The following is a 27,916-nucleotide window of genomic DNA, read 5'->3' as shown; positions in this document are numbered from 1 at the left end:
TTCAAATTCTCCGGGCGCATGGTGCACATGTGTAACCCATGGTGGAACACAGATAGGGGCCACGCATCTTGAAGAAAGAAGCTCCAGTTACTAGTAAGTAACTCCTCTGTGTAAGGAGGGCTGGAGAGGACTTCCCTAGAGCCAGTCACCATGGTGCCTGAATCACCCAGAAAGAGTCATTTCCTTACCCCTCTTCCCCTTTACCTACACAACCTCTTTACACCCACATACACATGTACCCAGAGTGGGTCTGCAATGCATCTGGGAGCCCAGGTCCATAGACTTGTGGTGTTGGGGCATAAGAGCCCAAGCTCCAGTCTGAGCCACTAGCATGCCGAGGCTGGGAGGCTTGCTCCCAGCTACAGAATAGCATACCCCCAGAGACCAGGAGCCTCCAGGATGATGCATTCTCTACTTGCTAGGTTCAACTCTTACATTTTCTAAACAAAAACCAGTGCAGATTTATTCTGCTTGGAGCTGGGAGATAGAAGATGCAGCCCAGTCTAGTGAGTAACACACTGGTCTGGGAATGGGGATTCCTGAGGTATGTCTACATTGCAAATAGATGCCCGTGGCTGGCCTGTGCCAGCTGACTCAGGCTTGCAGGGCTTGGGCTAACGGACCGTTTAATTGCAGTGTAGACATTTGGGTTTGGGCTACAGCCTGAGCTCTGGGACCCTCCCACTTTGCAGGGTCCTAGAGCCTGGGCTCCACGCTGAGCCCAAATGTCTACACTGCAATTAAATAGCCCCTTAAGCCAAGCCCTTCAAATCCGAGTCAACTGGCACTGGCCAGCCGCTGTGTTTTAATTGCAATGTAGACATACCATTGGGTTCTAATCCCAGCTCTGCGATTAGCATGCGGCATGATCTGAGGCCCAGATTTTTTTGGAGCCTAAATCAGTTTCAGAAAGAATTAGGCACTTAGGAGCCTAAATCCCATAGACAGATCTGGGCCTTAATGACTTGTCAAGGTCATGCAGCAAGTCAGCAGCACAGCTAGGATTAGAACCCAAGAGTCCCCTTTGACAGACCTGTGCTTCAGTCACTAGATTGCACTACCCTTTCTATCTCCCAGCCCCAAGCAGAATAAATCTGCACTATTTTTTTGTTTGGAAAATGTAAGAATTGAACCTGAGCTCAGCAGCACCTAAATACCTTTAAAAATGTGGGCCGTAATCTCTCTGCCTGAGTTTTCCTGTCTGTAATACTTGGATGATAGAATGTTTGTGAAATGTTTTGAGAGCCTCTGACGGAAGGTGCTACAGAAGTGAAAAGTATTGTTATAATTTAACCATCTCTTTCCTGGGAGGATTAATATCTCCACTTCTGCAGATTATTAAAATGCTTTTTGCTTCAGATTCTTACTACTGGGAATGAATGTTTGATCAGAAGGCTTTAAGAACTGCTGTTTGCCACAAGTGTATTTTTCTCAACCTCAAATGCTGTGGTCCTTAGCCTTGCAAAGTTTCAGAAGGTACTGAATCTTCCCTTTTTTGTTTTCTCCTGTCCGCTCTCTTCCAGGGGACTCCAGTGTTCGTTCATGCCGGACCTTTTGCCAACATCGCACATGGCAACTCATCTGTCCTGGCAGATAAAATTGCACTGAAGCTCGTGGGTCAGGAAGGCTTTGTTGGTAAATTTATGTGTTTGCTGTCTTTCCTCTTGGAAAAGAGACTTCCTTTTTTTTTTTTTTTTTTTAAAGAGAGCTGACTTCTCTGCTCACCGTTTTAATGTGCTCTTTATTCCGCCTACAGTAACAGAAGCAGGTTTCGGAGCAGACATTGGCATGGAAAAGTTTTTCAACATTAAGTGCCGGTATTCTGGCCTCCGGCCCCACGTGGTTGTGTTGGTTGCCACTGTCAGAGCTCTGAAAATGCATGGAGGAGGACCCACTGTGAGTATGAGGCAATACTTTCTGTAGGCCCAAGGGACAATTCTTGTTATAAATGAATCCTTTTGAAGTCCTGTGGGTAGCTAGAGGTAAAAGCAGGCTAAGATCCTGACTCCCATGGATTTCACTGGGGCCAGGATTTCATCCCAGGGGCATATGTCTGGCTCATTAATCTACACTTTGTTTTGTATCTGACTCTTGCAAATTTGATTCTGTGGGAGGTTTTTAACCCCTGCTGTTCCAGAACAACTCAGCTGCCTCAACGGGTCCTGAGTGGAGAGGCACTTTTGCAATTACTTCCAATAGAGGAGCCCTCTATCAGGCTTTGTTTTCTGGCCTTCCATAGACTCACCACTCGTTTTAGTGACGCAGTCTGGGAGCTGTGGCTTCCTCTGGTGGCCAAATCCCTGTTGCACTGTCTTGTTTGCCCATATGGTTTCTGCGGACGCTACCAAATAACACCATAGTACGTGCTCTCCCCGTGGTATGGAGATGCAGCCTATGTCCCAAAGAGCTCTCAAAGCAAAGTTCTCCTAGGAACTGGAAACCTCCACCCACACTGATAGTGAATCTGGAATTTTGCAGTTGTCAGCCCTTGCCTGCCCCGCCCATCCCCTCTTGGTCCTTTCTGCCTTCAACGTGTGTCTCCTTCTGCTCCCCTATAGCCTTTTCCCCAGTCCATTATCCCCTGTAGCCTTCGTCTCCGCCCTGAAGCCTTCCCAGGTCTAAGAAGCTAAAGTGGTTGTTGGCAAAGTGAATCGCATTTGGGTGTTGTTTTTCCAGCCTGGACTGTAGAGCTGTACATCCTTTTTCTAATGAGCTCTTGTGTGTGCCACTGGCTCTTCTGACAATCTGTCCTGTGCATGCTTTTGTTTTGAGACTGTCAGTGGTAAAAGTTAATAATGTATCCCTGAAGGCTGTACATGACTTTGTTTGGTACATTAGAGATGCATGCCCTGCTTGGTTTTTATTATTGTAATGAAGCCTCTGCACTCTGGGACATCTCTGTCACATCCGGAATATGTAACTCTGCAATATCCTTGTATTCAGGAAAAGATGAGTGTCTTATGAAGAAAGGAGACTGCAGAATAGGGTCTAATTCTTAACCTGAAATGAGATACAACTCAGTGCAAATTGCTATCATTCATAGGAGTCTCTTGCGTTTCTTGCAGGTCACTGCTGGGGTACCCTTACCAAAGGAATACACCGAAGAGGTAATTCTGATCATTATAAATCCAATTGTTGCCATTGGCTAACCAGCTGCTTTAATTGTCATGCAGTGCACAACCAATAACTAGTGTGCATCACTTCTGCTGCTGTCAGAGTATTTCTTTATTATTGCTGTCTAAGTATTATCTTAGCCTGTAATGTTTCATTTTTATAATGACAGTTTGGCTGTGCTCTCTCAAGCAGTTATCATTATTGACCCAGTCAGTGTTCAGAGCTTTCAGTTTCTCCTGAGCTCATGTAATTGTCCAAGTGCTTGATTTTTTTTCATGGTAATTTCCATTCTGCTGCCTATGACCCCTTCAGTGCTGGAGCTGTGTATAGATTAATTGCCTTGCTGAAACACTGTTACTTCAAATATTCAGGGTTTGTGTGTAATTCCTCCTTTCACAGACTTCCTTAGCATCAGAGGAATACTGTTTTTGCAAGTGTGGAAGGGAAATAGGTTAAAGTCATAACTTTACATGGATGCGTTTGTACACTTGGCTAATTAGTATGGCCCCTGTTTATTAATGAGGCTCACGTCTTTGCTTGTGCAACTTCTGTGTGAATTCCCCTTTGCACAACTAGTAATGAAATGGCCAGCATCCCATGCTGATAACCTGAAACACTGCAAATGTAAATATGCATAAACCCAAAGCTGTTAACACAGACTTCAGTGTCACGAAATTCAGTGTTAATGACATTCAACACTTCACAAGAATGCGTCATGGATGAAAATGAGGCTTTACTGTAGGAGTTATTGAGCTTCTGTCTCTGCTTATGCAGGGAATGGATTAAAAGGAAATCAAGGACTTCAGAGACTTGATTCCTTCCACCTTTGGTTGGCAGTTGAAACTAACTGAAGATATCTTAAGCTGTTAAACTAGTAATAATCATTTGATTTCATTGTTCTGGTTAGAGATGGTCATTCCTTTCCCGTAAGGTAACTTATCTGTCATTCAACAAAACAGTGGTATTTGTAGAAAGCTGCAGCATGAAAATTTGTCTTTAAGGCCTTATTTCTATTTTGATACTATTATCATTATTAGTTCCATCTGCTGTTAAAGTCAGAAATTCCTGGTCGAAGTTTCACTGCTCCTCACAAAGTGTATCTCGTTTCTCCTTGATATCATTGCAGAATCTTCAGCTCTTGGCAACAGGTTGTAGTAACTTAGGCAAACAAATCCAGAATGCCCGGACCTTTGGCACTCCCGTGGTAGTGGCTGTCAATGCTTTCAAGTAAGTGAGGCTAGTAGTCAGAGCTGTGTTTGCAGCCATTCCACAAGTGTGAAGTGCCGGTATTCTGAAATGTCACCTTTTTCTTGCTTTCTATAAACTAATGTATAAACTGCTACCAACTAGTATCTTGCATTGAACAAAATTGTCTGATAAATATGACTAAGAGAGCTCCTTTGTCAATCTCTTAAATTCTTTCCCCGGCTAGTTTTAATCTTGATAAAATAGGATTGTTGTTTATTGAGCCAGTAATTTTCATTCTTGCCAACTAAATGATTGTGATCAGAAGATGCTTCTGGTGTCCTGAAGATTAAGTATATAATAGTCTATGCTGTCGCTATTGTCCCTTTTTATACAAGCAACAAAGCTTTGAACTGGTATTAAACTGATTCCAGTTGCAGATTGCAGCCAGTCTGAAACTGAGTAATCAGCTAAGGATTTGCCATCCGAAGTGAATAGTTTCTGGTATGTAGCACAGTATCATTTTTGGCTTCTAAGAGAAGTGCATTATATCCATCCGATCTCCATTCATAGACCAACAATGGTATTTGCTTTCATGGTAGTCTCTTACTTCCTAGTACAAGAATTATGCTGGTGACGTTGACCTCTGTATAGGACAGGAACCACTGAAAATACAGGATGCTGCTCTGTCAGTCATAGATTTCTGTATACACCGCAGCCGTTACGGAGAGAGCTGGCTGTACTGCTGTGGACTGGCTTCTTTCACAAGATAGTGGAGGCCTATATGAAAATCTCTCCTGACTTATGGTGGGTCTGCTGGCTTCTAGGATTGCTTTGTTCAGCATTTTAGGATATTTTGGGGGGAAAGATACATGCTTTATGTTTAAAAGAGGCAAACAAATCATCTGAATACTAAATGTGTATACTTGGTCATCTTTACAGATCTGATACAGAGGCTGAGCTGCAACTGGTCATTCAACTAGCAAAAGAAGCTGGGGCGTATGGTGCTGTGAAGTGCACTCACTGGGCAGAGGGAGGGAAAGGAGCTGTTGCTCTGGCTCAGGCCGTTCAGAGAGCCTCACAGGAACTGAGTAACTTCAAGTTTCTCTACAATGTGGAGGTGAGAACATGCATTGACCAAAGGGGAGACCTTATGTGACTTTGCATTTCACTTCAGCAAAAATGTTTGAGGACATTGCGGATTAGAATTACAGACATGCTTTGTGGTCTGTGATACTTCACGAAAGTGCATTGTATCCATTTGCTGGTGTTGCCTAGATTTATTTGCTCTAAGTCAGTGGTTTTCAGCCTGTGGTTTGTGGATCCATACAGGTCTGCGTACTTTGCCTAAGATTTCCAAAGGGGTCCGCACCTCCATTTGAAATTTTTTAGGGGTGTGCAAACGTAAAAAGGTTGAAAACCACTGCTCTAAGACTGAAGATCACCCTAAAATCTGAGACTTCCATTGGATCCTAGATCTTTTGAGTCTGGGCAGTGAATTGTAAAGTCTCTTTCCTTGCATTGTGGATGACTGATTGGAACTTGTTCCTTGTCTGCACTGAAAGGCTTTACCAGAACTCCCACTCAGAGTGTGAAGCACGTCTACTGTAGGCAACCATGGATCAGGGCAGTGGGAGTATTTACTCCTCAAACTGAGACGCATTTTCCAGGCCATACACTGAAATGAAGAGACCTGGAGAGATGTTTTGCTCAACTTGTGATCTTTCTTAGAACTTCAGAATGTGCCTCTTGCTTTGCATGGGGTGGAGCTCACTGAAATCTGCCTGCCTGCCTGACCACAAAACAAATATGTGATCAATTTATTTTATATCCAAGGGCGAATTTGATTCGAACTCTATTGTCTTGAGTCCACAGAGTAATCAAATAATCATTTAATGTCTCACAAGGATTGAAAATCATCTGTTCTAAATACATGGAAGCTAAGTGATACATTAAAAATACTGCAAGTAACTGGAAATGTGGTTTATAAATAGAGTTGATGGATGTTTCAGGTAACTCCTAAGATTGTTACAGATGTAATGAGCTCTTGTAGTTCAGTTTCCGGCCACACCTTCCCCATTCTGGAGTTTTCTGTATCTCTTCTAAGAACATGGAGGACATCTCCATGTTCTACTTGCTTTTAATCCTTCAATTCCCATTTTCTCTTTGATGCTTTGTAGTGCAATTAATGACTTACTAGCCTAGGAGAGACCCATGCATCCTTCAGCCAAAAGGAGGGTAACTTCCTGGATGTCAGTATTGTTGCAAATTACACCTGGTAGGACACGCACACAAATGCTGCAAATTACACCTGGTAGGACACGCACAGTTCGAGTCTAGGCTGAGGCACATAAACAAAGTCCACAACTGCAGAGTTCCCAAAAAACACCAAGTTTATTACGCTCGAGCGTGGTGCCCCCCTGTTAGCCAGGAGGGGACCCCGAATACGTAATGGGCATGGGGGACAGAGTGAAAGAAGGAAGGAAAATGGAGGGGTTCACAGGGCATGCTTGCGCACACACTGGAGGACCACCCCAGAAACACTGGTGTGATGATGATTTCATATTTAATGTCTTCTACAGTTTCCACAGTATGCATCCAATGAAGTGAGCTGTAGCTCACGAAAGCTCATGTTCAAATAAATTGGTTAGTCTGTAAGGTGCCACAAGTACTCCTTTTCTTTTTGCGAATACAGACTAACACGGCTGTTACTCTGAAACCTTTCATATTTAATGTACATGTCCCTCCCCCCATTTTGTTGTGGGTGAGTGGGTGCTGCACTGACCTCAGTTTTTGGAGTGCCCAGCCGGACACACTGTAAAGGGGTTTGATTTTCAGAAAATGCCAAGTAGCAACCCCATGAAAATCATGCCTCTTAAGGTGTCTGGCGTTGGGCACCAAAATCGCTATTCACTTCTGGAAAATCTTGACTGATGCACCAAAGTTTGATTCTTTTATTGAAAGCCAGTGCCAGATATTCATGCAAAAGTTTCACAGTGCTCCAGTGAGAGTGCCTAAATGGTCCAGGAGCCTGGCTTATACATCTTTCAGTCAGTCTCTGCAGATCTGGTGTTTAACAGTAACCACCATTTCTGGCTTGAACATGTCTGACTTCCTCTATAGCAGAGAGACAAGGTGGGTGAGGTAATATCTTTTACTGGACCAACTTCTATTCGTGAGAGACAAGCTTTTGAGCTTACACAGAGCTCTTCTTCAGGGCTTCCTCTGTAGCAGACAGCAGTCTAAGGGTCTAGTGAAATGCTATGTTATATTTTTGAATCAATTTGTTCACCTTAACAGATGCTGAATTTCTCTCTTACATGCTGTTTGTTTTCCTGAGTACCTAGAACTGCTTTGGATTTTTTCAGAAGTTACCATTCCCCCCCACCACCACTCCTCTTAAGTGTTTCACTGTTGTAACCAGGTTGGATGGTTAACATGTAAGCTCAGCTTAAAGAATATTTATGCATATTTTCTTGCTTCTGGTGACAATAAATGAGTCTTGTTTGTCCTACTGTCAAAAGAAACCGCTGTAATGTGATGAGTGAAACCTGTTTTGAAAACCCTCACATTGTTGTAGAGCTCTGTAGAGCTGCAAGCAGAAATTGGTGTAATAGCTGCAGGTTGCGCGTCCCTTGATGTGTACAGGACTGAAGAGCTTCTGTGATGTCACAGCCCTTGATAGACTCGCCATCATTGACTTGTTTCTCTTTTCTAGCTCCCGGTTGTAGAGAAGATCAGAATTATTGCACAGCAGATTTATGGGGCAGAGGACATTGAGCTATCTCCAGAGGCAGAGCAGAAAGTTGTAGTTTACACTAAGCAGGTGAGTTCTCCAGGTCATTGTTGCCCATTGTCTTTCCCCTTTAAAACATTTGCACTAAACAGTTGTGTTTTTAAAATGTGAATTCCATATGTGAAGGGCAGTGTCAGTGCTAATCAAACCATGCACCTACAGGCTGGAGGGAATCGGCACAGCTGCTGGGAAAAGGGTGGTGTTCTGGTTAGGAACTTCTCCTGATTGAAACACTGGCTCACCCAATGTTTTAAGTCATGTCACCATCCTAGCTGGTCTCTCCTTCCCCTTCTGTAATAGGGCACTGGTGATAATTACATCCCTTGCAGCTAGGCTGTGAGAGTTAATGTCTGTAAAGGGTTTTGAAGCTGAGTGCTGTGCAGATGGTATGTGTTTTCTTGGTGTCTTGCATGTTTTGAATGACTTCTCTTTTGGAGAACATTTGTTTGTGAAATTATTTGTATGGCTGCTCCCTTTTCATATTTCTTACATGTACCTCTATATTCTACAGACCATTCATATAATAGCTGTGTAATTGTATTGTAATTGATCTAATAAAGACTTCAGGTGGGCTGAGAACTTTAATTTTGAGCTGTTAAAATAAAAATTAATTTAAAAAAACAAAACCCCACAAAAACGCTTAGTTACATACTGGATTCCTATAAAAGCATTAACCTCTTCTCTGATTGGATCTGGCCATGACAACATTTGTTTTTTCCTTAGTGACTGGAGAAAAGAGGAAAGGTGATACAGAACTGATTTGACAGTAACATGCAGGTTGTAGGCAAAGCAGTTACTGAGAGACAAGATGGTCTGTTAATCCAAAGAATGGCAGAATGAAGCAGATTACCGAGACGAAAGTTTTACTTTTGCACTTTACAAATTATATCCTATTTTCTTGCCCCTTCTTGTTTCCCCAGGGATTTGGAAATCTGCCAATCTGCATGGCTAAAACTCACCTGTCATTGTCTCATAACCCAGAGAAGAAAGGCGTGCCTACAGGCTTTATCTTGCCTATCCGAGATATCAGGGCCAGTGTGGGTGCTGGATTCCTGTATCCATTGGTAGGAACGGTAAGTGTCATAGTTAAAACCTCAGCTCCATAAAGGAAAAAGGTTTGGAAAAAATGCGTGTGCATTCCAGTTGGTGGTTTAAATCAGTGGTTCTTTCTGGTATCCTAAGAGAGGGAACTCTGCATACCATACACGATTTACACAGTATACTAATAATGTGTCTCTATAGTGCTCCTAATGGAGTGCCTGTACAATACGCTGGATGCCCTTGAAAGTTTTTTAAAAATATGCTAAAATAAACAGAGCCCTCATTTCCTCCAGATAATTCCAATATCCAGCAACAACATAAAATGTGGCAGATTAACTGACCTTACATATGGTCCCTGAGGCCTGGTCTACACCAACGCTGTAAGTCAATTTAATTTACACTAGGTAAGTTACATAATTGAAGTCGACATAGCGTAGATCGACTTACAGCGGTGTCTACACCACACTATGTTGATGGGAGAGTGCCTTATCGTGTCTTCACCAAACCCACTAAATCGACGCTGCTGCATCGATTGCAGTGGCGCCAATTTATAGTGAAATTAGCCAAGTCCCACACCTAGCCCTATCCAGTGCCAATTTTTTCATGAGCCAGAGCAAACGGGGGAGCCATGCAACATGCCATGAGGCTAACAAACCCTGGGGTGCAGATCTGGAGAGGAAGTGAGTTCCCAGGGTCCGAACAGAGAATTCCCTGCTAGCTGTCCCATCTTACATTGGAAGGGCTTTGAGTAATTAGTCCGTCCAGCACAGCACCTGCACCAGTCACTCCTTCTCTGTAATATTGCAGAGTAATTTAGTCTGTTTAGAAGTAGCACTCAATGTGCACAATACAGTCAGTGATGCAATTGGATATTTATTACTTTCCTTGTTATGTGATGGAAGGAATGTTAATTACAGCAAAGACTCCCAGAATAACACTGGCCTTGGACAAGCTACTTAACTTCCCTGAGCATCCCTGTCTGCAGAATGGGGATAATACTTAGTTCACAAGGGTGTTCTGTGGCTTGGAGTTTCTAACTGTGAAGTGCCTTGAAATTCTGTAGCTAAAGGCTCTGTACAGCTGCAGAGAATTAGTTAAACTACTTGAATGCGTCAGAATGCATCAGACGCAAGGTAAGCTCCTCCTCCTGCTTTGCCGCAAACAGTTGATTGCTGCTGCTGATACTAAGACGTAAACCAAATGGGGAGCACAAGGCGATGAGGAAGCAAGCTCCGTTTGCCAAATAAAGGACAAAAATCAATTGGGAAAGTTCATAACTGTTTCACTGAAAGGGGAAGGTCCGAGTGCTACAGGAAAGTCAATAGCATTTCAACTCTCCAATTTAAGGAAGCAATATATTTAATAGGAAGATGCACATTTCAGCTGCCCCTTACTGTAAAGTCAATTATCAGATATAAATAGGAAAATGCATGGGGTAGAACTAAAGAGTCTTTAACATTTTCACCTAATTTTGAACTGTTGGTGTTTTTTAATTTAAAAACTTGAGTCTTGTATTGCCAGAAGCTGGGAGCGGACAACAGGAGATGGATCATTGGACAACAGAGGGTTGGATCATTCAATGATTGCCTGTTCTGGTCATTCCCTCTGAAGCACCTGGCATTGGCAACTGTCATAAGACAGGATTCTGGGCTAGCTGGATCGTTGGTCTGACCCAGTCTGGCCATTCCTATGTTCTTACCTATAGCCAACAGCAGCTTGCTTGCTGTAACCCTAAAACCATATGAATTTAAAAGAAGAAAAAAGTGCATGGGCTCACTGGGTTGATTTGTCAAGGTGGAATATCACTGACAAAGTAGGACTGTTTGTGCAAGTATCAGTAAGAATATTAATGCAGTTTCATCTCCAGAGACCTGAGCTCCAACCTAGTCTGGGTCAGAAGTGAAATGAATTTGGATTTAGCTGACATTTGTCCACATTGTAAAACCACAGTATAATTTGGCAAGAGTCCATTCACTCTGATTAGTAGAGACCAGAATAGCAAGGGTGAGGAAGGTCAGGATGAAAGTGTATTACTACAGTTGCAGAGGGAGACTTGGGTTATGCCTGCCAGCACTCTGCCAAATTTTAGGTGCTATTCTCATTCTTGAGTACTAGAATCCCCCTTTCAAATGTAACGCTAATGCTCTTAGACTTGACTTTAATACAGTTGAAATGATGAGTAGTGCTTTAGATCTGTGGGGTTGAATCTTAATCACTTCATTGTAACTAGATTTGTTGTGTTTGAGGAAATCTTAAAAAATTAAATTAATTTTTAACACCAAGTAGAAGAGTAAACAGTCAGTCACGACGAGCAAGAAATTGCCTGCCTCCCTAAACAGCTGAATGTTTCTTTTAAATCATGCTTTAAAAAAAACAAAACAAAAAATATATATTTAACTAAAAACAAACAGTCCCTGAAGTTCAAGAAAACAAACAAACAAACAAAACCTGGAAAATGAGTTTAAGTATCCTGAAAGAGCAATATTGTTACCATTGCTCAGACCCTCCGTGCTTAGTCGTTAATTAAAATTCACTGAATTCTTCATGGCTCAGGCACGCTCAACAATTTGATTCCTAGAGCATCTTGAAGGTTATTGATCTCCAGTGGTGTAGTCGCTACTTACAGACGCGGAAACAGTGTTGGTGCCATGTGAACAAAGTTAAACCACAGGCATTATGTTTAGTTTTCTCAAACTTGAGCTGCATCTAATCCATTAAACTAGGTTCAGTCACTGCCTCCAAATTGGTTGGTTTGTTTGAAGAGAAAAAAAAAAAAAGACAGCAATAAAAACCACACAAAAGTGGGGAAGTGACATCATCAGCTGGAGATGACATGGGTGGGAACAGGATCCAGTGACGAATCTGATGGGATCACCACCCTAAATGGCTGGTGTAATCAACGCAGAGTGAAAGGGAGCTACAGACAATCATGTCCAAGGAAATAACATCAGCAATAAAGGAGTGCCTGAAAATCTGGAGGGGAGGAATCTAGTCCTGTTTGGGCAGACACTGGTAGAAGACCTACTAAATGTTGTTTCTCTGAGTGGATAGGGCATGGAGAGTGTTTTCCCTTCTTGCTGCAAGTGGTAACTGTTGAAAATCTCAATGCTGGGTTCATTGATTGAACAAGAAGAACATGGCAGTGTAAATATTTCTAGATTACCTGTGATGAAGGAATTAGTCATGTCTCATTTAAATAATCTGTCCTCTTTAAAAAGAGCATATGTGTTTGGATACAGTGAAAGATAAATTGAGCCCTTTCCCATCATTAGTTACATTCATTGCAAACAACACAGAATTTAATCCAATGACTTTTGGAGAGTTTGAAATGTAGATGAACCATGGGGTATGTATCTTAGATCAGATGTATGAGAGAGGGATGTTTTCAGAAATTAAAACCAAATAGAACTGGTTTGTTCTCCCATGGTGTCAGTTCTGCAAAATCAGTCCTGCTTTCCAAATGTCTAAAGTACTTTTTTGGCACAAGACATTAACTCTAATAGACACAATAACATCAGGATTAATAGAAGATTTATGATTATGGCCCTGACCCTGCAACCAGATCAGTCTTGTGTAAGTATCCACCAAGCCATTTGACTTTAGAGGGGCATGATTGCAGGATCCAGCTCTGGGGAATGCAGAATTCAGACTGTTGTCTAAGCCCATTAGGGTGTCTCTACCCTACAATAAAAACCCAGAGCTGGCCTGTGTCAGCTGATGTGGGCTCAAGGGGTTGGTGTAGAGGTTCGGGACCCTCCCACCTTGCAGGATCCTAGAGCTCAGGTTCCAGCCTGAACCCAAATGTCTACACCACAATTAAACAGCTCCTAAGTGTCGAATTGCAGTGTAGGCATACCATTAGATTAATGGACCCCAGACTGTGTGGTGCAGTCCCCCAGGAAAGCTGTTTAGCTCTGCTCTGCCCCCAACTCTGCTCCAACCCCAGCGCCTGGCCGTGACTCCACTCCTGGCTCAGGCTCTGCTCCCGGCCACAGACTCACCCCCAGCTGCAGCCCTGGCCTCAGCTTTTGGTTCCCAGCCCAGCTGTAACTCACCCCTCTCCTGGCCCTGGCTCTTAACCGCGGCTTGGGGGCTGCGGAGGGGGCATGGACAGAGGTAAGGAGGGGTCATGAGGTAAAAAGTTTGGAAACCACTGCCTTAGATGATGATATGCTGGGCCAGATAAGTACTTAGAAATGGGTGAAATTTTCAGAAGAACCTAAGGGACTTAGGAGCCAAAGTCCCATTGACTTTCAGTGAGACATTGGCTTCTGAGTGCCTAGGTCACTTTTGAAAACAGGTTACTAAGTGCTTTTGAAAATTTTAGCCTGTAATATATAATAGGTGCTTGATTGTTGGGCCTTTTTTTGTTCGCTTGCTTGTTTGTTTGTTAATTCTGTGGGTGGATTCAGTGCCTCTCCATGCGTAACTAAGCAATGATAATCACTCTGTATTCTTCAGCTTTTCAGTGCCTACATTAAGGAAAACACCCCACACTCTCATTTACATCTAGTTTTGAGAACAGCAGAACGACAATAAAAATATATGAATAATTAACATTCATAGAGATGATCATTCTCTTAAAATGTACTGTGTAACGATGCAAAGTGACTTAAAAGGCTCTGAATTTTGTGGCAAAATCAGGCTAGTGTGTCCTTTTTTAAAAAAAAAACTTGGGTTTGTAAATTTCTCAGTAAGACACTGCTGATGCCTAACATTCTTTGTGTATCATTTTAGAAGGTGAATTTAGTTTTGTAAGAAGCTGAGTAATAGACAAAGAGATCTGACATACAGTAACCTTTTGTTCTAGAAGAGGTCTTTTTAGGAGATAGCAAACAATTGTCATGCTGAAAGTTAGCTACAGTATTTACTTGAATTCTAGAGCATCAAGGAGTGAATTATTTTAGGCCCTATGCTGCACCTGCTTGTGCCTATGTGAAGTCCCACTGACTTCCAGGTGAATAGAGGGGTTCATGTAGGTACAGTCAATTGCAGGATCGGGGACCCACTGTTTTCCCCTGCCACACTTGTAACCTTCTTAAAACACCCTTTTAGTGTTTTCATTTATTGTATTAAACAAGAAGCTGCCCTTTTAACGTCCTCTTAAACCAGGACACAGGTTTGAAAGGAAAGTTTAATCTTCTTGTAAATCTCCTGGTGTCGAGTCAGCAGTCACCCTTTTTTATGCTCTTCCCAAGGAAGAAACAGAGCAATTAATGTCTCACTCACTCACTCTCTCTCTCTCTCTCTCTCTCTCTCTCTCTCTCTCTCTACCCCCCCCCCCCGCCCCCACCCCATTAATTTAGAGCCATCTTTTCATCCACCCTGCCTGCAAAGTACAATGTACGTGGACAAGTGTGTGGTATCATTTAAAGCCAATGAGATCTATGACATTAGGAAGCACAGATTAGAAATAATTGCAGCTGGTATCCTGCATGCTTTCCCATCTTTCTGTGCTGATCTCTGTGATGGAGAAAATGAAAAGGAGTACTTGTGGCACCTTAGAGACTAACCAATTTTAGTCTCTAAGGTGCCAAAAGTACTCCTTTTCTTTTTGCGAATACAGACTAACACGGCTGCTACTCTGAAACCTGTCATGGAGAAAATGGTTTGCTGTGGAGATGTACAGTTTTTGCAGTTCTGTTGTGTTCAGGGTACAGTGTAATTTATTTTTTAATACTGTGATTAACTTTATGCTCAACAATTTTCTGTTTTTCCTTTACAAGAGGTGTTTACTTGAGATTACAAGCTTATCAATCAAAGACAACTGTGTCGATATGATATACCTAGACTTTTGTAAAGTGTTTTACTTAGTACTGCGTGACATTTTGATTTAAAAAAATAGCACTATGCAATATCAGTAAAGCACACATTAAATAGAATAAGAATGGGGTGACTGATCAATCTCGAAAAGCAGCCATCAATGGGGAATCCTTCTCAAATGGGGGTGTTTCTAATGGGTTCCCATAGGGATCAGTTCTAGGTCCAACACTGTTCAACATTTGAATCAGTGATCTGGAAGTAAGTATAAATCACTGCTGATAATTTGCAGATGACACAAATAGTGGCAAAAAAGTAAATAATGGTGAGGACAGGCAGTCATACAGAGTGGTCTATATCACTTGGTAACCTTGGCTCATTTAAACAGAATGTTTTAATACGGCCAAGTGAAATGTAATACATAGAGGAACAAGGAATGCAGGCCATACCTACAGCATGGAGGGCTGTATCCTAGAAAGCAGTGGCCCTCTGGAAAGGATTTATGGGCCATAGTGGCCAAGCAACTCAATGTTAACTCCCAGGGCAGTGCTGTGGCAAAATGACCGAATGCTATCTTTGAATGTATAAAAGGAGGAGGAGTGAGTATAAGTCGGAAGGTGATTTACCTCTGTATATGGCATTGGTGTGACTGATACTGGAATAGTACGTACAGTTCTGATGATAATTCTTAAAGATTGGAGAGGGTGTAAAGAAGAGCCACAAAAATTACTTGAGGGCTGGAGAAAACACCAAACAGAGAGAGATTTAAACAGCTAAGTCTGTTTGGTTTAGCAAAAATGAGATTGAGCAGTAACATGATTACAGTGCACAAGTACTTTGGTACTCAGTTTTTAATTCCCATGAAAGAGCTCTTTAACCTAGCAGAGTATGGTGTAATAAGAACCAATGATTGGCTGCCAAAGACAGACAGACTCAAATTAAAAAGGAGGCACAGATTTTGAATAGTGAAGACTATTAACCACTGGAACAAACTACCAAAGGGAGTGGTGGATTCTCCATCTCTTGAGGTCTCTAAGTCAAGACAGGTTGCCTTTCTGGATGATACGCTTTAGTCAAATGCAAGTTATTGGGCTCAGTACAGGGGTAACTGGGTGAGGTTCTACAGCTGTCAGGTACAGGAAGTCAGGTTAGATGATCTAATGGCCCCTTCTGGCCTTAAACTCTATGGATTTGTGAATATTGGCGCTTGACAACTGAACAAGTGATGGCATTGGCTTGCGTAGGCAGGTGTAGTGCAAGCTTCCCCACTCTGTTTGGCCAGTGCACCACTGTCCTGACTTAAAACAGCTCTCAGAACTTCCATACAGTTTAATGTGACTGGCTGTTCCATCCAGTGGAAGTGAGTTGCCCCTCCCCTCCTCAGTGCAAGCCCAGCTTCTGTCTTAAAATCCATCTCTTTTCCAAGTCAGTACTGGGCATGTAGGTAATGCCTTCAATCCTTGGCTCTCAGAGCACTTCTGACATGTTTATTATATGTATCTACACTGTGAGCTAAAGGTGTGACTTCCAGCTTGAGGAGACATCACCATGCTAGCATGATCAGAGCTAGTGTGCCAAAAATAGAATGTAGCCACAGCAGTGAGAGAGGCTAGCCGTGCTGAGTACGTCTTGGACAGGTATGTGCTCACGGTGACTAGCCCCTCACACCGTCACGCTGTACAGGCGAGTCTCATCTTACACGCATTTAACATGCGCAAATTCAGCTTTGCGCCGTCAGCAAAAAACAAAAAAGAGGAAAAATAACAATTTAAATACTGTACCTGTAGTGCGGGCGATTCTGCCCGCCATTACACTCAATGTAATTTTGACTATACACGATTTTTGCTTTACGCGCTGCCTGTGGAATGTAACCCCAGCGTAAGATGAGACTCGCCTGTACTCTATTTTTTTAGCCCGCTTGCTCCATCAGAGCTAGTGCAGCTGTGTCACCTCAAGCTAGAATTTACACATCCAGCTCGACGTGCAGACATACATGAACGCCTCACAACGCTTCTGTGAGGTATTGAGATCCCCACCCCATCTTACTAACAGGGAAACCGTGGTACAGTTACTCCCTTGTCCAGCAAAGCTTAATTAAAGCATATGAGTAGTTCCATTGAAATCGGTGGAACTACGCACGTGCTTAAATTTCAGCACATGCTTAAGTGCTTTGCCAAATCTTGGGCTAAATCATTTGTACAAAGTCACACTTGAGTCAATGGAAGAGCCAAAAACAGAACCAAGCCCTCATAACTCCCAGTCCCAGGCTCTCTCCACTAATATGCTTTTCCTTCTGTCTGCTAGATGAGTACTATGCCAGGACTTCCTACTCGGCCCTGTTTCTATGATATTGACTTGGATCCAGTCTCAGAACAGGTGAATGGGCTATTCTGAAAAGAAATGTTAACCAAAGGTAAGTCTCTTACTTAGGCTAGAAGCCTTGCAAATCTTTGGGTTGAGTTAAGGGATTTACTCACATCTAACTATGAAGCCATATGTTTCCAATGGCATTTGGTTATAATTCCTCCTAAAAGTTGCCTTTGATATGCTAGATATATATAAGTAATTAAGTTTTCATTTTTCTTTCTAGCTACCTGAAGCTTACTTGATGAGTAATGCAAACTCAGTTATCCCCGGATTTAAGACACAATAAGATATGGCTGAGAAAATGCAATACATGAAGTGACTGGGAGAAAGGAGCATTTGGAAACAAATGAAATGCATGCATTTATTTTTTTAATCTGAATAAATTTAAAAAAAATATTTTATTTCAGGCTAACTTTTAGTTCAGTGAGCATAAGAACTTGTAAATCTTATACAATGATGTTTTTCAATGATAGAATAGGCTTCATAGAATCATAGAATATCAGAGTTGGAAGGGACCTCAGGAGGTCATTGCTTTTGCCCTTCATAATTGCAGATTGAGCAAAATACAAAATTTGTTTTTAATACCCTCTTTCTAGCTCTGATTTTTACTTATTAAAATGTAACAATAAAATTGCAGTTTCTCGATTGGTACAGTGTTTACAACAACCCAGGGCTTAATTGGTTGTTTTTAAATGTGTTTTAGAGCATAGGTACACCTTATCCCTTAAAGTCTGAGCACTGTATCTTCCTATTGCACTTAATTCTATAATCTATTGCTAGCATTAAAAGAGAAAATGTGCCATCAGACTGCACTAATTAAATGAAAAGTAGGCAGTAGGGAAGAATCCCTTTTCTTCTGTGCTTACCCTAAAGTTTCTGACCATTAGTTTCTGCTTTGAATTTTTCTTGTGGGCGCCTGCACTCTATCCTCTTAAGAAAGCCCTGCAATCTGTGTTTCTGTTGTTACCTACTAAATTGTTAATGGCAGTGGAGCATATAGACTTTTGCCTTTTTGAAGACCGGATCACCATGCTGTGGCTGGGGACGGGAAGCTGTTCCATACGTGGTTTTCAATAGATGGCTGATGAGCGGGGATGAGATTTGTAAATGATGTAACAACTTTTGTTGAAATCCCCTTTTTGGTGAGAAGACAGCACAAGCACTGAATGAAATGGTCTGTAACAGGGTTTGTCACAATAGGCCAAAAAATCACTTCATAATGTGAAAATGTAGTTACTGCCAGACTTCTAATTAACACCAATAAATTGCTAAAATCCTTCAAGAGTTCCCTGGGTTTTAATATATGCATGGAGATTAATGAAGTAGAAGTTATTTTTATGATGAATTTGGGGACCGTACATGGCAGCAGTCCCAGTATTGACAAGTAAAAGTGATTATTGCAGTAATACTGTTGAGCCTGCAGTGCACCACTGTATAAATTTAATCCAGTTTCCTTTCTGGGGTACTGCATATCATCTGTAGGAAAATAAATTACCTGAATTATTCAGTGGATTTGGATGTACTCTGACTGTAAAAGATCTGAAGTGAGACCACCAGTTCTTTGTGTCAGTTGGCTAGAATAACTTGCCTATGCAAGCAGCTAAATATTTTTGGATAATTCTTTCCACATAAAACTGCAAGGCCCATATGCTTGTGTTAGATCTGGACCTAGCATATGTTAAAAAATTTGCTCTGACTGGAAGAAGAGTTGATGTAGGTGTATGCACCAACCAGTACATGAGCTTCTCTGTAATACACATACACTATATATAGTAAGCTAGCAAGGAGAATAATTATGTAACAATTACATGGCTGTCACAAGAGTGAAGTTAGAGTAACTTAAGTTGTCATAAAATCCCTAGATGCATTTAAATTTTCCTTTATATATCATTCCAAGGAGAACAACTAATCTTCAGGGCATAAACCAGACCACTTGCATGGGGTCAGGAAGGATTTTCTCCCCATATTTAATAGTGCACGTGGCTAGGCACCCTAGGAGCTTCTTCATCTAAGGCATCCTGGACAGGCCACTTCTGGAGCCAGGATGCCAGAATAGATAGAGCTAGAGGCTAACTAACTTGTGTCAGTTTCTACATTTAATACTTGTTTCATCTCATAGCTGCACTTCTTATGGCATCTCCCTCTTGCGGTCTTCCATTCTACCAACTTTATCTTGTTCCTTTCAGCCTGTCTTGTCTTTCCTCTCCTAGCTCCCACCTACCCTTCCAGTTCTTTTGTACAACCTTTCTTTAAAAACTAAACACTGGCTTTGTCCTCCTTAGACAAGGACTGGCTGAAAGCAAACTTGATGAGAGTATCTTTAAGCTCGTGACAGATCCTAGAGGCATTCATTCTCCATAGATTTTTAGAGTAACAGCCGTGTTAGTCTGTATTCGCAAAAAGAAAAGGAGGGCTTGTGGCACTTTAGAGACTAACCAATTTATTTGAGCATGAGCTTTCGTGAGCTACAGCTCACTTCATCCGATGAAATGAGCTGTAGCTTATGAAAGCTCATGCTCAAATAAATTGGTTAGTCTCTAAAGTGCCACAAGTCCTCCTTTTCTTCATTCTCCATAGAGCATCTGTGGATCTGAAGCTAAACAACGCGGAGTCCTTGTGGCACCTTACAGACTAACAAACTTCGCGGTTGGTGTTGCTGCCCTGCCAAGGCTGTGCACGGCGCGGTGCAGCCCAGGGGCGCTTCCCCCGCCCCCGGGGGCAGGTGGAGCCGCCCCCGCAGGCCGGGAGAGCTGCGGCTCTGGCCGAGCAGGTGCGACAGGCTGGGCGCGAGGGGAGAGGCGGGCTCCGGCGGGGCAGGTTGCACAGGCAGGTGCCTGCCGGCCGGGGGTCCTGGGCGCTGCGGGGCTTGGCGGGGGCACCGCAAGGTGCGTCTCCAGGCAGCCGCTGCAGCGCTCGTCCGCCCGCAGCGCCCCCTTTGCTTCTCCTGCCGCGGCCACGTCCTGCCCGGAGCCCCCGTGCGCGCGGCTCAGCGCCCCCGGCCGGGCCGCTGGCGCGCGGGAGCCGGGGGCGTGGCTCGAGCCGGGCGCGTCCCCTGCCCCGGGGCGGGCGAGCCGGGCTCCCTCCCCCCCGCGCGGCGGCTGGGCGGGTCCCCGCGGCGGCACTAGCAGCAGCCGCGGCACTAGCAGCAGCGGGCGGAGCGGGCTGCGGGCGCCTCTCTCCGGCGGGCCGTGGGCGCCAGGTGAGAGCGGGTGTGGGCTGGGGCGGGTCCGCTGGCCTGCGTGGGTCAGGGAGCCGCCCGGCACCGTGCCCTTTGCACGCCACGTGGGCGGAGCGGGGCAGCGTCAGCCCGAGCTGCGGGGCTGGAGCGGGTTTTGCTGTGGGGAGCAAAGCTGGACGGCGCTGGGCTGTGTTCGTGCAGCATCCCCGGCTCAGCGCGGAGCCGCCTGCCGCTGTGCAGAGAGGGTCCCTCTGTGCTCCGCGTCCAGGGAGCTGGCTAGTCCTGGGCGTGGGGAGGGGACAGCGCTGGCCGCCGGGGAGCTGAGGGGCAGCCGCCCTCCTCAGACCTGTGCAGCCCTCCCTTGGTCTGGGGGAGTTGTGAGCCTCCCTGGAGCACCCCGGGGAGGGTGGTGGATGTGCCACTGCGGGAGGGAGAGGGTGAGAGCGCCGCGCGGGGCCCATCGCTTCCTGGCTCAGCTCCCTGCCAAACCTGAAGGCAACAGGCACAAAGGGAGAAGACTGAAAACGGGGCAAGCCGGAGAAGATTCACTGGGGCTCAGCTTCTCTGCTGCCGAGCCAGCCCTGTTGCGCTTCAGATCCCGGCTCTGGATGATGGAACTGTTCACACGGAAAATCAGAGAGAGAATGTTTCTTCTCCTCCCCCCCCCCCAATCTATTTCTTTGCCTCTAGCTTCATTTTTCATTACGGTGGCTGGCACATGAAGGAGACAGGTGACTTGTGTTGCGGCAGCCTCTCTTCCTTTCCACAAGGGAGCTGATAGATCTCTTTACAGGCAAAAGTTTTCAATCTCTGTCATTTCCTACTTGCCATATGTAGCGGATTATTACTAATGGATCTCTTGCATTAGTGTGCTGGAATCTAGGCTTTTCATTATCAATCGCTCCCTAGACTTTCCCTGTCTGTGTATGGCAGGGTAACACATCGCAGTCGATGCAAGCTTTGGCTGAAGATTTGGTGAGTACCGTAGCATCATAAAGACAAAGGCCAATGTTTTCAAACACTGGGCCTAAAGTTAGAGAAATAAATCCATATTTAGGATTCTGAAATAAATGACATGATTTTCAGAGGTGCTGAGCACCCACAACAGCTATTAATCACAATGGGAGCTGGGAGTGTTCAGCACCTTTGAAAGTCAGCTCACCTGGTTAGTTGTCTGAATAATGATGTAGGAGCTGAACTTTTAGCAATGCTGTTGAAAATTTTGGCCATAGCATCAGTCTTATGTGAGGTGAACTTATTTGTTGGGAAACAGTGTGTTTGCAAACTACCAGAAATGTTTCCATTTCCATTGCAAATACTATAGCTTAGGAAACCTCCAGAGATTTGGAGACCATATAAAGAAACCTGCATTAAATCAAAGGTGTTTATATTGTGGGTGGCTGGGTCTGTTGGCTGGCATGGATATGCTAAGGCTTTTTCTGTAATTTGAACATTTCTATTTCCTTTATTTTCTATTTAAAAAAAATTAACTGAGAAAGATTCATTCAGAAAAGGGGTTATTGATTAAGGCTTCAATTCAGCAAGGTACTAAGCACGTTGTAATTCTCATTCTGTGCAATTTCAGACTCCACTAGCCTGAAGATTGCTAATAATCAGCATCCATTTTTTCTGCCATTCAAGAAATAAATTGCCAGGCACATGGAGTGTACAAGAGGTGAAAGCACTGAGATGTAATGCTTACTGTGTCATTTGATCTAGAATTGCACAATGATCTGAGCAATGTCATGAAGTGATCCCAGGGCATCCTGCTTTAAAAAATAAAAAAAGAGAGTGAGACTGGAGAAGACACCTAATCTTCTCTTGGCTGTTTTCTTCAGACAGATCCATTTCCTTGTCTTTCCAGCCAGAAATACAGTAATGTCGATGCAGGGGAAAATTAATGATGATTAAGGAATGCTGGTCTGGGTCTCCTTTCCAAAATCAGTGTTTGTGTCAGTTACAGATTCCATATTCTGGATTGCAGATAGTCTCCATAGCACATGTGGTCTCAAGAGTAAGGTTTAGGGGAAAGCAAAGATTGACAAATAATTGTGACAAAACATTATTTTTTGCCCATATACAAATTGATTGCATGTCAGTGACTTGACTTCATAATAAAATAAAATATCAGTGCATTGCTTTGCTTGTATTTTTATATGTTGTCACATCCCTAAGCCACAGCAAATAATGTTAGATAAGTAAATTATTGCATTTAGAAGTTTAGTTTTTTAAAACATACATACAATAGTGTTTTTTAAAAAGTAGGACAAAAAAGAAAATATTTATAAAGAATTTCCCAAAGTTATCCAAGGAGAGAGGATCCCATGTACTCACTGAGAAGTATGTCAGTGTGTTATAATGTGTATTTGTATCTTTATATTCAGGAACGTTCGGAAGGGTTACATACATTTTATGATGAACATGTGTTCTGTGAAAGTGGGGTTGCCATGGAACGCTTGCACACACTGTAAATAAACCAAACTGTATGAAGGAAGCTTCTCTTTTATAACTCTCAAACCCTCCATTTTATATTTTATGGAGCTGCATATGATCATCTTATGCATTAAGAATAAAAACATCTGATATCTCAATTCAGAATTTCCCTTGGGGGAATTATGAGTGCGTATGGGTCAGTAGGGGAAAGTGTTTCTCAGGGGAAAAACATTTTCCTAACAAGTGAAATATAAAAATAAACTTCCCTTTCTACCCACATAAAAATTCATATAGATGCAAGATTCGTGTGGTAGTTCTCCTATGTAACTAGAGTGGCACTCTTGAAACCCTATTTTGCCTTCATATATTGAAACACAGCTCCCATTGATTACAAGGGTGTATTTGAGCGTAGAATAGCGCGCGCGCACACATATATCAGGACACAGAGCACGGAATTTTAGAAATTGAAAAATTACCCAGTTCTTATAAACACAAATTGTATATCCATTTTTACGACATTGTTTTTCATCATTTGTTTGTTTTGTTGCAGATGCATATGAAGCAATTTGAGAGATGAAAGCCTATGCCATATTTTTCAACATAAATGGCAAACCTTGCAATATGAATTGAAAGCAAATGAAATGCAAAGAAGGAAAGAGGAAAAACAGCTGACCCTATCACTGGAGGCAAAATAAGGCCACTTGGTGTATCTTTTATTTTTTTTTAATATCACTTCAATACAATTGCTCAAAGAATGTGAAATAATGAACATATTAGCAAGTAGTAGTTGTTGATTGATGCCCATCATAAAATGAAAACGGTCAATTCTTGGTCTGATTTAACATCCATTTTAAAAAAGTCCAACTGTTGCTGAAATAATATCCTCGTATCAAGTAGTGTTTCAGGTTGGCCATCCCAGAGATGAAACTGAGCCTATTTGATAAACTGCAGTAAAGTGTGTGATAATCTATCCAGTCAGTCTTTCTCTCAGGACAGGTAAGAAAAAAAAATCATAGTGGAAATATAAATGTAGTGTAACAAGTCCATCAGAACATTTCTTTGCATAACACCTCGTCAGTTCACAAAAGTAATTTCATGTTTTTTGGATGAAATTTCAAAGAACTGCACTCTGAGCTTACCTGCAATTAATTTATCTGATGGGTTAATAGAAAAGAAAAATATATGAAGAAATTAGAAGGCAGGACCACAAATATGGAGAAGGCAGCTAAAGAAATTCAAATGGAAAACACAGCACAATCAGAAAATCCTAGTGCAGCAAAACTGTGCTCTTCAACTGAAGAACAGGCAGAAAAACTCACAATGTTTTGTTTTAAGAAAAGAAAGAAGCCATGTAAGAAGGCATTGGAGATGAAAAGTGTCTGTGAAGAAGACACTGTAACCTTGAAACATACAAGCCAATCCATCAGTGCAGCCCCAGGAGAAGGGGAAGTTTCCAACCAATCTCAGTCATCAAGGGGAACCTGGACAACTATAAAACGTCTAGTGACACCTAAGAGAAGGTCAAAATCTTCAAGGAAGCAGACACACTCTGATTCTCAAGTGCAACTGGAGATAAATGCTGAGGATCCTGGCTTGCAAAGTTTTCCAAAGAATCAGGTTAGTTCTGGGCTTAAAATTCCCTGTATACGGTTCTCAAGAGGCAAGAAAAAACCCAGCCATTCTGAAATAACAGAAGAATCAGACTGCAGTGTTAAAGCAAATGAACTGATGGGCATTTTGAATAAAGCTAGCAGTGAACCAGAGGATTTGGCAATAACAGTCAAATCTAGCATGGATCAATCCTTCAGCCAAGCGTCTGAAAAAAGTGACAGGAACTCACTTAATTCCACTGGGAAGAATGCGCTTTTGGTAGAGTCCAGACCAGACATTGATCAACACACACAGTGCATCGTTCAGTCTGAAATAGCAAATTCAGAGGCAGTTGCTATAATGCTCCAGGAAGAGCTACACCAGAAGAGCCTACATGAAACTCCTGAACATACACTTGTAGCAAAGAAGGGAGTTGATCTCAATACCACCCTTAGTGCTAATGTTTCTAAGGACCTGCCAGATAGAGTAGCTGAAGCCACAGAGGTACAAGAAATAAATAACATCCATGACACAGGGCTTGAATGTAGAGAGTCTGGAAGGAACATAAATGCTAGTGAAGACTGTAAATCGAGAGAGAGAATAATGAGTTTCAATCAATCGGCATTTAAAGATGATGCAGTAAGTGTGCAGAGCTGTTTAAATGAACAATTGAAATTAGAAGAAAACAAGGACGCCAGTGGAGTGAGCATTGTGATTACAATTACTGAAGCAGATGATGAGCCTGATGAAGAGGAGTCGAACCAGGACTGCAAACTGTCCTCAATTTCATGTGAACATAAGCAAAAGGGGAATAAAATAAGTGGGAACCTCAATTTCAGTAAACTTTCTAATCGCAAAGAGGCCGTAGTAGCAGGCAGTGGCCCCAGGAGGGAGGCTAAAGTCGGTTCTCCTGCTCAGTCACCCAATGGTCTTAGTGATCAGGAACATGGAACTTCAGAACAGTATGAATTGCTTCTGATAGAAACTGCTGCTTCCCTTGTTAAGGCAGCGATTCAGTCATCTATAGAACAGCTGGTTAATGAAATGGCTTTGGACCATAGTAAACATAACAGTGTTCTGTAATGACAAGATGCCCCAAAATATAGTATGACTCAGCAGCAATTTAAAATTGTTTAGCACCAAGATGAAAGGCTAGAAAGTCTTAACTCCTTAGGTATTTGCGGTCTGTGTGTAGTGTATTTCTGCATGCTGGATAGGCCATTGTGTATATGTAAAATGGATCCAAGAATAAGGACTCAGTCCTGCAAAGTGTTGACAGGCTCATGAGATTGGGCTTTAAAACATTGTGATTGTTGATAGCTGTGGAAAAGGTAAGTTGTTTTAGTGGCTGTATTTCAATTTATTGTCTCTTTCGCAGTTTGGGGGCTCTATTATGTCACTATATATTTTAGATTTTTTTCCTTTTGTTTACATTTTATTTATTATGGGTTGCTGAGAACTCTTAGCTATATTGGGCCTGTACTCAGCGTAATCAGTTGGAGTTTTGCCATTGATTTCAATGCCAACAAGATTGGGCCCATTGACTTCAGTGCAAGTTGAGCATGTTCAGAACCTTGCAGGATTGGGTCCATGTCTCAAGATGCACATACTCTTTTAAAAAATACTACAATCTCAACTGACGTGTCAATGCTATTATTGTATAAAATGAGGCAGGTATATAGAGTGCATCATGTAATTTAGCCTGTTCCACTGCCCAGAATGTCTCGTGCATCTCAGACGCGTTGCAGTCATGCACTAAGCACAAGTGTATCTGACCCACGGGCATGGGGTTGCCAAAAAACGGTGCCATTGAAGTCAATGGTAAAACTTCCAGTTACATCAGTAGTGCAGGTTTGGGCCTAAGTGAGCAAGGTACTGATACTCTCTTCTGATGCCTTCCTTTGTTTTTATAATGTTGGAGTGCTGAGGCCTACCCATTGCTTTAGCACATTTTTAATATGTAGTATGTAATATAAATAGGAATGAGCTGCTAGTGCACTAGTGGTACACTATTGCCTCAGGGTTAAAATAGTTCCTGCAGTTGCAATGGTCTCCAATCAGTCTGTTTTAACTTGAGCATTTTTTGTTTAATTACTGCTAATGCCCTTGACTGCAGCCAGCATTTTTTTTAATAAGTCTTAGGGTTCCCCCCAGCTTCATAGCTCTTCCAAACTTCGGCAAACAAATCCATCCCATCTGTGTGTAACTGCATTATGCCATTTAATTTCTCCTTGCAGTTTCATTTGAATACACTATCATTGGCATTGTATTCTGAACTATAAAATCATGACTGGTATAGAGAAAGTAGACAAGGAAGTGTTGTTTACTCCTTCTCATAACACCGGAACTAGGGGTCACCAAATGAAATTAATAGGCAGCAGGTTTAAAACAAACAAAAAGAAATATTTCTTCACACAACAACCTCTGGAGCTCCTTGCCAGAGGATGTTGTGAAGGCCAAGACCATAACGGTTCAAAAAAGAACTGGATAAATTCATGGAGGATAGGTCCCTCAACGGCTATTAGCCAGGATGGGCAGGAATGGTGTCCCTAGCCTCTGTTTGCCAGAAGCTGGGAATGAGCGACAGGGGGTGGATCACTTGATACCTGTTCTGTTCATTCCCTCTGGGGCACCTGGCACTGGCCACTGTCGGAAGACAGGATACTGGGCTAGATGGACCTTGGTCTGACCCAGTAGGGCCATTCTTATGTTCTTAACTGCTGGGTACTGCTGCTTTGAGCTGGAATGGCCCAGTCCTGCTCCCATTGAAGTAGTCAGAAAAACTTCAGATCAAGCCCTTAAACACCTGCCATAGGTGAATCCTGAAACAGGTTTGTCATTGACAGAAAATATCAAATGCTTTGTTGTGAGAGTTTTTCTGTATATTGTATAATATATACAGTAAGTGTGTGTGTGTGTATCATTTGCCCTGTTCATTACCAGCTCTTTAAAAAGAAGCCTTTTGATTGTAATCTGTAAAGAATGAATGTGGGTCATGGGGCTATAATTTATGTGCAGCAGACAAATAAACAACCATATTCTCCTGAAAACATGCCTTCTTGTGCATATTTCTGAGCTGATGCAGAGAGAGCAACCTCACTTGGCAATTATGCATTGACCATTTGCAATTTTGGGAATCTTTTTTTCCTCCCCAGGACAGTACATGGATCCTGTATTAAAATACAAGGGCTACAGTTTTCCCTAGGAACTAGTGCTCAGTCACATTTTAAACATTGGCGGTAGAGAATCCGGGCAGAGCACGCACTCAATGGCACACTCTGAAAATGAGCAATGAACACCAAGGCATGCTTCTTTGTGTATGTGTAGAAGGCCAGTCTTAAATCAAGAGGTGTGAAAAAGTGTTTAAACTTTCTTTTCTATGAATGTATTTGCTTAACTGTAGTTTGGATCAGAGTATCACTGATCCAATATCTGTAACACTAATGAATTAG

General features: G+C 42.6%; 2 protein-coding genes across 6 annotated transcripts in view; both read left to right on the top strand.

Annotated features, from left to right (window-relative positions):
• The window catches only part of MTHFD1 (methylenetetrahydrofolate dehydrogenase, cyclohydrolase and formyltetrahydrofolate synthetase 1), a 66,156-nt gene extending 47,624 nt beyond the window's left edge, over positions 1 to 18,532 (top strand). For 2 of the 3 annotated variants that reach the window (XM_074956362.1, XM_074956364.1), the window contains exons 20-28: positions 1,524 to 1,635; positions 1,757 to 1,896; positions 3,066 to 3,107; positions 4,241 to 4,341; positions 5,242 to 5,419; positions 8,018 to 8,125; positions 9,016 to 9,168; positions 17,201 to 17,309; positions 17,487 to 18,532. In XM_074956362.1, coding sequence (XP_074812463.1) covers positions 1,524 to 1,635; positions 1,757 to 1,896; positions 3,066 to 3,107; positions 4,241 to 4,341; positions 5,242 to 5,419; positions 8,018 to 8,125; positions 9,016 to 9,168; positions 17,201 to 17,290 — 924 coding nt within the window. In that variant the 3' untranslated portion in view covers positions 17,291 to 17,309; positions 17,487 to 18,532. The remainder of the gene's footprint in view (positions 1 to 1,523; positions 1,636 to 1,756; positions 1,897 to 3,065; positions 3,108 to 4,240; positions 4,342 to 5,241; positions 5,420 to 8,017; positions 8,126 to 9,015; positions 9,169 to 17,200; positions 17,310 to 17,486) is intronic. The other variant, XM_074956365.1, reaches the window with a different exon arrangement.
• Positions 18,533 to 20,336: 1,804 nt separating this feature from the next.
• On the top strand, positions 20,337 to 27,680 carry AKAP5 (A-kinase anchoring protein 5). Of its 3 annotated transcripts, none has more exons than XM_074956375.1 (2): positions 20,337 to 20,462; positions 23,425 to 27,680. In XM_074956375.1, the coding sequence occupies exon 2, from the start codon at positions 24,057 to 24,059 to the stop codon at positions 25,545 to 25,547; it is 1,491 nt and encodes a 496-aa protein (XP_074812476.1). In that variant the 5' UTR covers positions 20,337 to 20,462; positions 23,425 to 24,056; the 3' UTR covers positions 25,548 to 27,680. The 3 variants fall into 3 exon arrangements, with proteins under 3 accessions (XP_074812476.1, XP_074812477.1, XP_074812479.1); XM_074956376.1 differs by lacking the exon at positions 20,337 to 20,462 and adding an exon at positions 21,153 to 21,416; XM_074956378.1 differs by lacking the exon at positions 20,337 to 20,462 and adding an exon at positions 22,062 to 22,116.
• The last annotated feature ends 236 nt before the right edge of the window (positions 27,681 to 27,916 follow it).

The sequence above is a fragment of the Natator depressus genome, chromosome 6, assembly GCF_965152275.1.
Source record: "Natator depressus isolate rNatDep1 chromosome 6, rNatDep2.hap1, whole genome shotgun sequence".
In the NCBI taxonomy this organism is placed as follows: domain Eukaryota; kingdom Metazoa; phylum Chordata; order Testudines; family Cheloniidae; genus Natator; species Natator depressus.
The sequence above is the reverse complement of the archived record's forward strand: the minus strand, read 5'-3'. Positions and strand labels throughout refer to the sequence as shown.